The 11,375-nt window shown below is 37.0% G+C and overlaps 1 protein-coding gene across 4 annotated transcripts in view; it reads right to left on the bottom strand.

Annotated features, from left to right (window-relative positions):
* Window positions 1-7,608: 7,608 nt before the first annotated feature.
* Window positions 7,609-11,375, bottom strand: part of LOC128866313 (obscurin) — a 91,061-nt gene continuing 87,294 nt past the window's right edge. For all 4 annotated transcript variants that reach the window (XM_054106934.1, XM_054106937.1, XM_054106936.1 and 1 more), the window contains 3 exons: window positions 9,343-10,994; window positions 8,839-8,944; window positions 7,609-8,770 (listed from right to left, as the gene is read on the bottom strand). In XM_054106934.1, coding sequence (XP_053962909.1) covers window positions 8,627-8,770; window positions 8,839-8,944; window positions 9,343-10,994 — 1,902 coding nt within the window. In that variant the 3' untranslated portion in view covers window positions 7,609-8,626. The remainder of the gene's footprint in view (window positions 8,771-8,838; window positions 8,945-9,342; window positions 10,995-11,375) is intronic.

The raw sequence follows: 11,375 nt of genomic DNA, 5'->3' as shown, positions 1-11,375 counted from the left end.
GCAAATAATGCATGGTATTGCCACTTTATTGAAATAAAATTTACATTGTTTATAAAGTGTCTACAATATTAACGCAAGATTTGGCGGACCTAAATACAGGGGTAACTTTAGAATTTGAAATTTGTAATAATAAATTTGTACCAAATAAAAGCTAATTGTATATTTTGTTAATATTGTTTTTTTTTATTGCGTTTGTATTTTGATTTATTATATATTTGGAGGTTTATATGTTTATTTTAAATAAATGTGAAATTTACTTATTTACACGTGTTAATATATTTGAACGGTATTTTCACACAAATTTCGGTAATTTTGGCAATAACTTAAAAATAAATATTTTTAATAAAAATTTATCCAATGCCGCTGGAATTTTAGTCAGATGATACTGGATATTGCCACTTTATTGCACTTTCTTCAACACTTTCATAAAGTGCTTACTTGCGATACTTTTTAACGTCATTTCCCTATCAAATTGGGTATTAACATTCGTGCCATATATCATGTATGTAAATTTATATATAAAGTTTATTTTGTATTTATTCAATAAATATCATCAAATAATATCATAATTTATTCAAAATATATCATCCCTTATATAAGCTCGAAGGCCCTCTATTTCCTGGGATTTCTGAGCACATGTACTTACATAATTGGCGCTAACACACTTTTTAGGTAGTTTTCTCCTTTCTCTGACGTTCGTCTTGATGTTGTTGCACAAATCCAGTGACATACAGTCTTAAGCCGACTCCGAACGCCAAATTGGCTTTTTATGAGGACCTTTTTCTCGTTACCAATTTGAGAATGTGGATATAAGTCTCCACGTCCATACGTAACATTTTTTTATAATGTCTAAATTCCGACATTTCAAGACGATTTAACGGTTTTATTTAGTACCCTCTTCTTTTTCTTCTATTAACCAATCATATACTCAAACTTTTCTGCAATAGCAATGTTATCCCTTCTTACGCTATCAGCACAAAATCACATATATGTTACAAACGACAGCGAGCATTTTCGTTTTCTGTAGCCTGCTTAATTTCTCGTTCGGTACAAAAGTTGTTACATTTGTATTAAAATATGGTTCAGTTATTGCGAATATTTTCCGAATTTTATTGGAAAGTACGGTTTAAATATAGTACCAAGTGTAAAGATAAAGTGAATTAGGGAAAGAATTAAAAGTGGGAAATTAGTCACAGAAAAGTGAATTAGGGAAAGAATTAAAAGTGGGAAATTAGTCACAGAAAAAAAACAACATTTTAAGTGTTTTGGTTAAAAACTTTTGGTGGGTTGAACAAGTTTACAACCCGGATGTCAAAACTGTTCAAGAATATTCGATGTGAGTTTAAATATAGAAAATTATATTGATTTCGTTTCCCAAGTATTATTTGGTTAATTTTTCATTGTTCACATTTATATTAACAGTTTATAACCAATATTTGCCGAGTTTTTGTAGAAAATATAGTTAATATATGTATATTACCATGTGTCAAAAATAGTGAATTTGGATCCCTCGGGTATTTAGTGATATGGCCCCTGGTGACAGTCCAGCACTTTATATGTGTGCGTGTCGGGTGCTTGTGGTTTGCCCGGTGACGTTCAAAACAAAAAGCCATCAATCCACAGTTGTATTTAGAAGTAAATATGTCGTCATCGGTTGATGAATTTTTATTACTTGCAACTATTGCAGTTTTGTTAAAAAAAAAATAAGAAAAGAGATAAAAAAAGTGTGGATGAAAAGCCTAAGTAAGGGAACTCAAATTTAGTTTGGGATATTTTACAAAAATTAAAGGTAATCTGCTTTAACTTATTCTGTTCGTTGTTTGAGAATTTTTTTGTTACCCACTTTCTGTGTTACATTAAAAAATCGCAATAAGTCATGTTTTTAATTATAACTTATGTTTTTCGGGTTCATAACTTTATTATTATTAAATTACTTATGTATATCAGTTTTAAATAATTTCATTTACATATAAATTTTTAAATTTTTTGCTTATTTATGTACATATTTCATACGGATTGTGCTTATTTTTAGTATATGTAGGTGTTTAAGAGTAATATACTTTTGGGCAACCGCACACTAAATACTAACCTCAATGCTAAATACAACACTGCTGTTTTGTCCATCAGACTCCGACACGATCAAAAAAGTAAGCGTCAAACGAAAATATCAAAAATTTTTGATTTTCATCAAGCATCGTACGTGTAGCCGACAACAAATACGTGTGTCACGACGCCACCCGACTGCACTAACACATACAAAGCGCAGAGAAGCATGCTGGACTGTCACCAACCCCTAATAGAAAATAGTAATTTTATACGTGTTTTGCTTTATTAGCTCCTGGTGACGCTCACGCATGCATCCCAGCAAAACCTGCGTGACTGAAACTCTCACACAATTACACTTTTTTATTTGTTACTAACACATATGCACTCGTATTTGTTTGGAAATCGACTTTTTTTTTTGATTCTCCGTCACCTTTGGCAAATGTGTAAGCAGTAAGCAAACTTTATTCATATATTTTTTCTCATTTTTGCATCAATAGAAATAGAACAAAAGAAAACGATAAGTGGCTGTCAAAGCAATAAGTCAAAAAGATATCTTTTCTCTCTTTTTGATATCAAAGTAGGCCGAGAATCAAATTGTCAACCTTTGGCAAATGTGTAAGCAGTAAGCAAAGTTCATTCAAATACTTTTACTCATTTTTGCATCAATCAAAGTAAATAAGCGCCGTAGCCGAATGGGTTGGTGCTTGACTACTATTCAGAATTCACACAGAGAACGTCAGTTCGAATCTCGGTGAAAGCAAAATTAATAAAAACATTTTTCTAATAGCGGTCGCTTTGCAAACACCGAGTGTATTTCTGCCATGAAAAAATTCTCCTCATAAACATATCATTAAACAAAATAAAATAAATGTTTAAAAAAATTTTTTTTTTTGTGATTCGAGCCAAGGATTTTGGATCGGAAGCCCACATTGCTAGCCGCTAGGCTATCGCGCTGTGCTGCCGGCGCTGGCCTAAAAGTTATTTTGTTCGTCGCTACGTTTATATGAAACTGGCACTGGCAAACGAATCCATATGTATGAAAGGGATAAAAAATCACACGTACACAAAATTTTTGGCACGATTTTCCCAACGCTTTTAACAAAGTGATTGCAAAGGGGCGGGGCTAGTGACCGTTTAACGGTCACGCGTCCCGGTAACGTGACCGGTCACGTGACCGGCACTCTTCTTGCTGGGAAGTACGAGTGTCACCCGACACGCACACATATAGGCCTGCTGGACATGCATGCTTGAGCGTCACCAGGGGCTATATAACATTGTGAAACGCTTTTTAGAGGTGTGCTATTTAGTAGACCGTAATTCAATTCTAAGCGAATTTGGCGGAGCTATCTGATGGACTGACGTCACTTGGGATGTGTTTAACAAAATTTAGCTTGTGTGAGTGAAAATCCTATGACATTTCGTTGCTATCTAAACAACGAATTATTGGACGTTTGTGTGAATACATGTGAAGTGATCGTACAGAATTCGGCTGCCGTATTTCCAAGAGATGGGATAGCCAAATTTGCCCTCACAATTTTCTTTTCCACCATAGAGAAAGAACAAACCTGGTCAAAAATCAATTCGATCCTTCCGATTATTAATACGGGAGCCAATACGCACGGATTATTATTGTTTTAATATTCGATCGATCCAAGGTAAATAGAATACAGAAATCATTTACTTTATTTTTCGCGATTTTAACAAGTCTGACGTCATGCACCATAATAATCAAGAATGATAGAATAAGAGATTGTGTCTTCCGAATTCGCTGTGATGTCAGTCTCCGGAAATATATATGTACAAACACAAGAAAGGCGAATTTTTTGTTCTTGAAGACGAAGAGTAGGCGAAAGCAATAGAAACTACCGACAAATTCTCATGACAGCCGATTCTGTTTTCCGGAACAATTCGAATTTTTCCGTACCAAGGGTTGCCGCCCCAGTAAACTAGCCCGGTCAGCTCCCAATACTTCTCCTCAGGGCTGGTATTGAGAATAATCCTGAACCGGAAGTCTACTTCTGCTGCGTTCGTCAAAGACGGCACATACACATCGGTGCAGTCGATGGTGCTACCTTAAGACTTGTTCAAGCCTTAAGACACATAGGGAGTGGTCCACTTTTTTTTTTGGTGGCCACATCGTACTCCCGCTATCCAGGGATCTTAACCCCCACGGCTCCTACCAGCCTCAATACCCTGGTGCAATCATCGGACATCACAAACCAAGTGTAAATCCTACAATCGCTGGTGTCACTTTCGGAGATGCTCTGGCCTGTGTACCATTCGAGATTGGCTGCGTGACTATGTTGGCCCTGGTGTAGAGCTTTGCACTCTCGATCGCCAGTGTGACGCGGTCGACTACCGCCATCAGGTCATTACAATTACCTCTAGTAAGATCGACAAGATACACGGTATTTTAATAGCTGCGGTCCAAGAAACAAAAGTTCATGGTAGTCCCTCTGACCGCCAGAGAGGACACCTTAGAATATCAAGGAATAGTTGTCTGGTCAGCCGATGACGAGCTCGAAATATTCAAATGTTACCTGCTGTCCTGTATATCACTCTGAAATTGGTGTGGCATCCAAGCGATAGTAGGATACAGCTTGTGGCAGAGCAGACAGACGGCTCGACATTCAGCACAGTAAACGTAAACGCCTACACCAGGATAGTGGGTAACTGCAGTGGTTCGTCCTTAACCTTAACCTAGCGGCCTATGCTATCCTTTACGTCAGATTGAAAAACCTGCTGACTTTACTTCCGCGCACCATCGTTTCTACATTAACTTTAACAAAGTTAATCGGACCGGCTTTTGCCAGTCTAGCAGTAGCCGTTCTAGCAGATGAGCGTAACCACCTACGCCAGACCTATCTCGGGGATCCGCGAATAAGGGATTTCAGTTAGGAGATTCAGCAAATGGGCCAGCATAAGCAGGCCAAATGGGCAGAGAAACTGAAGACTTGCAACTTCACCTCTGGTGGGAGTAAGTTCTTGTCCACCGTGAGGTCCCTGTCATTCCCTTTGGGGGTTGTACTCCGTCAGACCCGAAGAGTTACGCGGACTTATTTCGCCGACAATTAATTTTGCATCCTCCGATCGATAGGTCCAATCGTCGTTCCACCAGACGGCTGCACTCTGCCAAACAACAGTGCGCTACTTGCTTTCTCCAGCGATGAGGTGTAGCTTCGAGAACCACTGTTCCCATGGAATCAACATATTTTGGAAAAACTAAGTTCATTGGGAGTAGGATATCTCACAAAGGTCCTCAACCTGTCCTTGACAACTCCCATAATTCTAGACAATTATAAAGCTGGGAGAGTGGTTCTACTATTGAAACCATAGCACTTAGCACCATAAATACAAAGGGAAATAACAAAAACCGCCCCTAGTAGCGTTGGACCTGGGGAAGGTCAGTCAGCCACTCCACACTACTAGATGATATCCAACAGGCGATCCTTTCGCCGGGACTTAGAGGGGGTCCGCGAACTATTTGTGCTGTCGGCAATCGTGTGTAATTTTTCGAGAACACAGCCAAAGCAAGGTGTGCTTTACGATGGTGTCCTATCATTCTTGATTTGCAACTTCTATATCTTGAAGCTCCCCCAACCCTTCGAAGCTATTACTTTACTTTTACTTGTGCTTGAGTTAATGAGGAAGATTTATCCTTAACCCCGTTTTATAAGTAAATAAATAAACATTATGATTGTCAATTATTGCTAAAAAAATACCGTTTTCAAATAATACATAAGATTACCAAGTTGTGGGATAAAGTTGTTGGATATTGAAAATCATATATGTATATAAACAAAGTAATCCAATAAAGTGACCTGTACGATAGGTTTTAATATATATTAGTAAACATTTTATATAAACTCTAACTTGTTATTTTCCCTCCCTTGATGGTAACTTGCTGTAAAGATGTTTGGGAAATTTTCTGTGGTGCAAGGTCTTTTCCTCCTTTCTAGAAAGATGGGCCGGGACATCAGCTTCTCATTTAATAAACATTCTCTATATTTACGTAATAAGAATACAGCAGTCGTCCCGATTGATTTTGCGTTCTGATATTTCATTTACAGTCGTATCAAATCTAATATATTGAGGGGAAAGTTGTACTTACAAAATGTGCGAGATGGGCCATTAAAAAAATTAAATAATTAGCCTGTACACTTCTGTTAAGTGTTTGGCCGAGCTCTTGCTTCTATTTGTGGCGTGCGTATTGATTTTCTTCCACAAATGGAGGGACCTACAGCCGACTTCGAACGGCAAATGGTTTTTTATGGGGAGATTTTTCATGGCAGGAATACACTCGTAGGTTCACCATTGTCTGCCGAGGTGCGACCGTTATTAGAAAAAACTGTTTCTATCATTTTATTGCTTCATGTACGGAGATTCGAACCTACTTGAATAGTGGTCACGCATGAACCATTCAGCTACGGCGGCCGCTGTATATAAAAATCGTTGACAACGTAGCGCTGGAAGCTTCCTTCAGGAAAGATCTTAATACCGAGGCCTATAGCTGAAACGACGAAGTCTAGTAACGACACCATCGAAAATATTACTTTTTGGTCAGCGCAAATGTAGTCCGGATCATTATCGCCGTCAATTTGATACCAAAGGCCACGAGGAGCTAGCTCCCAATTATCTCAAATAGACTTTCGCTAATTAGGTATGTTATCTTTTTTTATTGCAAATATCAAAGATTTCACAATAAGCGTGAGTGGGAGGGGTCTGAGCGCCATACGTCATATAAATGGAGGTTGGTTGGTATAGCCTTCATTGCAATTAAGTAAAAATAATATATGTATGTATTTATTCAACTTTCCCCGCTACAAATGTAACGTCTACTTAGTCCTCTCTGACGTTGTGTATCGGCGTCTCAAATATATATTTTGCTGAGAAGGATACGTTGCTCTACGGCGAGTTTTGGCTTTTATTCGGAGGTCCCAACGTCCGTTTTCGCGGTAGACGTTCATGACGAACTCATTCCGAAAGTAAAAAGTACAGCATTGCTATTCTAGGAGTTAAAACGACTATCCAATCACTTGTTGAAAGAGAGGCGTCCGTGACATGCAATTCCGTGCAGATTACCCACGTCATCGCTTAATACCTGATTGGAATGTCTCTCTAATTGACAATCTACAGCCTCGTATTCAAGTACTACTTGTGCAAGTTCGATCTTATACATGGCAACAGGCCCTACGCCGCATATATAACTGATGTATCCCAAATCCTTAGCGTCAAATTAACATGAATTTGCACGTCGTTGTTGCGCCTATCTCTTTGAGGATTAAGCTAAATTGGATATACCTACCAAAGTGTTGCTCCTACATATTTGTCGTTTGACTAAACCAACGACCAACCTTCACTGAACCAACGAAAATTTCTTTTTCTTTGCTAAAAAAATTAACAATCACCATTCGTTACTTAATTTTTTCTCACAAACATTGTCAAAGTTGGCTAAGTTCGAGGTTGAATTGAGTTTAAATTGCTTGAGAAAAATAGTAAAATCGTTTAACGTAAAAAATGTAGAAATGTGCGAAAAATGTGATAGAAACCCAAATAAAAAAATTTATAGATGTGACGAAAGTTTATTTTTTATATAGCGGTACAAACGTGATGTGGCTGTGTGCGAGTTAACCTAAATTGTAGTTCGAGTACCTAATTGAAATTCCACTGGAAATTGTCAATACTGCAATTTAGGAAAACGGTCGAGGGAACTGTGTGAGTTTATTCTGACGCATCGTTGTTCGCTTCGGAGTTTGAATTCAATTGTTGTAATAAATTAATAAAACTAATGATGACTTTTGGATTTAATAATATAGTAAACAATTAACTAAAAGAGAAGGACGTTGAGCAAACTAGAGGAGGATGTTGAACCAAAAATTTGAAGTTGAACTTACAGTGAAGTTTCTATGAGTAAGTTTTAAATTCTATATTAACTTTTTTGTTAGAAAAACAAAACAAATCAAAAGTTATAATAATTTTGACATTATCCACGAATTCTCGAAAGTGTCTTTGCATCAATAATGATAGATTGCAAGGCTGCGATATCCGGGAGAGTATTTCTGTGACGTAACGGCGTTTAAGCGTTGAACAACAATAGAAATTAAAAACAATACAACAAAAAAAAAACAGTACAAAAATTCAATTATTAAGTCAGTAAATCAGCTAATTCTGCCAAATTCACAGATAGCAGGGCAGGATAACGGTTCGCGGATATCGCCACCTTCTGAATTCACTCCACCGGGACATTTATGTACAGAAGGATATTCTGCGAAAATAATTCGAAATATATTTTAATTTACAGGTCCCATTATAATAAAAAAATTTAACTTCAAATTTAACATTCATTGTTTTCATTGCACCACTCGCTCATATATATTTGACAGTTCAATTTTTGTTGATAAATAGTCTTATTATACCTATTCACTGTATTACCGTCACCTTCCAGTTATGTAGAATATAATTTAGGTAGTAATTTAGCCGTACTCGCACGCACCCTATACATTGAATGTAAACATGCGTCAAGTTTCTATAAAGTAAGTAGTTAAGGGATGTTGTGATGTAAGCTGCGCGCTGAAAACTGTTAGAATGTGGCATAAAGTTCCTCTTGAATGCTATTTGAACGCAATAATTGGGTCGCGGTAGGTCCTCCATTTAAAGACTGGGTAATAGCTTGGGTCGACTGTGCACGACTTTCTTTCATATCTTTATACATGTCAGCGAACTCCTGTAAATAATTTTAAAATGGTTTTTAGCTTCAACATAGGGCATTACTTGATATTTTGGTACACATACCTTAAGTCTGTTGCCAAGGAAAATAGCTCTTTCTCGTTTTTTAATCATGTAGTCAGAAGACATGAGCCACCTGTGTTCCAAGCAATCCTCAGAGTATGGTCGTTTTCTTCAAGAAATAAAATAAAACATTAGAAACAATATTCAATATTTTCCTAAGTGATTAGGTTAAGACTAAGGTAAGTTTCTCTATATTCTACTGTCTTAATGCGTAACAGCCGATTACAGAGGACACAACGTGAGCAAACAAGGAGGCCCTTATATTTGGCTCGGTACTTTACGGACAGAGTATATTTATTTATTATTTTATTTTTGTAATTTCTGTCAATTGTTTCCATTTAAAGATTTTAGCTTTTAAGTACTTATTGAGATGCTCCTTTTGAACACTTTATAAATCTTAGAAAGCAATTTGAAAATTTAAAAATTAATAAATAATAACAGGAACTAATAACTTAAACAGAAACTGATTATTGCCTATTATTTTTGAAACCATTATAAGGTACTTACGTTGGATGACGTTTAAACAAATACATGATGAATCGGGTCGCTTCAGGAGTGACTTCGCTATAAAGATTTTCAAATCGGTACCTGGCAAACGATATATTCTGCTTTGTATCGTATTCATCAACTCCACGGAATGGACTTTTTCCAGAAAGCAAAAGATATGTCAATACACCAACGGACCAGATGTCACTTTGAGGAAATATGGGTTCTTCGTTAACCATCTCGGGAGATTGGAAGTCAAGCATGCAACTTGCAGCAACTTTTGTTCCTAGTTTATTAACCCGCTTAGCTGATCCGAAGTCAACTAACTTGATTTGTACTGAGCGTACAGAAGCCATAACAATATTGTCGGGTTGAATGTTGAGATGGCAATAACTTCTCCAATGTAGATATTGAAGTGCATCTAAGAGTTGAGTTATTACGGTGGCCACCATTTGTTCGGTGTATTGGTGGCGACTACTGAAGTACGTCAGTATATCAGCGCCTTGTAGTTTTTCCATCACAAAAATTGCTAATGGAACGTTCAATGGCTTATATGCTGCAAATAATGCTGCAATCCGTTCGTGCCTTAAGGTCCTGAAATTTTCAAATTCTTCTAATACGAGTGGTTCGGTATTTTCATTTAAATCAAAAATTTTAGCTACAATAATTGCATTTGTAGATTTTTGAACTCCTTTTACTATTGTGCTGAATTCTCCTCTATGTATTTCTGAGATGAAACTATATTTTTCATTTACGTTGGAGTCAGTTATCCAATTTGGTGGTTCACATTCACAATGGTAGTCAGTATGGACGCGCTCTTCTTCTGGCACGATTTCTTGACCGCTTTCTGTTAGTTTTTGTAAATGTTCCATTGCCTTTGATATTTGTATTTTAGGTGAATTTACAGATGTTGTTTCGGCTGTCAATGGGATTCCCATTTCACTCCAACCAATACGATTTCGCGAAGCCAGTCTAAATTGGTATTTGGTGTTGGGCTGAAGGTCATGTACAAGATAAAACTCGTGATCAATATTATCCGCAATAGTGGTCCATATGTCCGAGTTGAATTCTTTATATTGTAAACTGTAGCACAAAACTGTCGAATGGCCATCATCTCTTGGTTGTTTCCACCTAAGAAGAATGTCTTTACCACTAACACCAGATACTTCTGGCGAATCAGGCGCATCTGGTAAGGTAGCAACAACCAAACGGCACCTTGCCACAGTTTGTCCCAGTGAGTTTCTAGCAACAGCTTTATATATTCCTATGTCAGTATGTACAGCGGGATCGAAACGCAGAATTGATCTCCCGTCTTCGTCAGTAACAATTTTAATTCTATTCGATTCAATCAGAACCATATCGTTTTTAAACCATTGAATATTTGGTTTTGGATCACCAACTGCAAAGCAATGAATGTGTGCAGGTTGATATTCAACAATTGCAAGAGTCTGTGGTTTTTCCCTGAAGAATGGAAGGCATCCTTCTCTTTGACTTTCAATTAGAGCTTCCGCTTCAGTGTATTCGTCGAGTCGTGGACCTAATTCTGTGCGAAGTCTGCGAATACTGAACGAATCATTTGAACTGTACATATTTATGCGACTACGAACACGTTCGTCATCTATCTCTTCATCCATAATGTCTGTAAAACGACGACGCTCTCGAATGATAGGTAACTGCAATAAACCAAATATTAGTCATATTTATAAAACTAAAATCATTACTAAACAAAAAGGCGAAGTTAATTAAATGATTTGTAGTTTATAAAATAAATTGGAAAATTTCTCGAACTTTCTTCTTTATAGATTCTTTATGCAACTTCTAACGGATGGGTTAAAATATCTTTTCAGGTGGTTAATGAGTTTAGTATTATCGTAATCTGGTTCTCCACAATGCGTCTGTGAAATTTCAGAGACAGTATTTTGAATTGATACGTTGATGTTGGGGAATGTTTAAGAGAGCACATTAATGGGTGCTTTGGTGCTGTTGAAGGCTCTAATGCTGCGCTGTCAAAAGTGTTTTGTTTCTTATTGGATGAGTTTTATGAAATTCGTCCA

This window comes from Anastrepha ludens, chromosome 6 (genome assembly GCF_028408465.1).
Source record: "Anastrepha ludens isolate Willacy chromosome 6, idAnaLude1.1, whole genome shotgun sequence".
NCBI lineage: Eukaryota > Metazoa > Arthropoda > Insecta > Diptera > Tephritidae > Anastrepha > Anastrepha ludens.
This window is presented reverse-complemented; position numbering and strand designations above follow the sequence as displayed.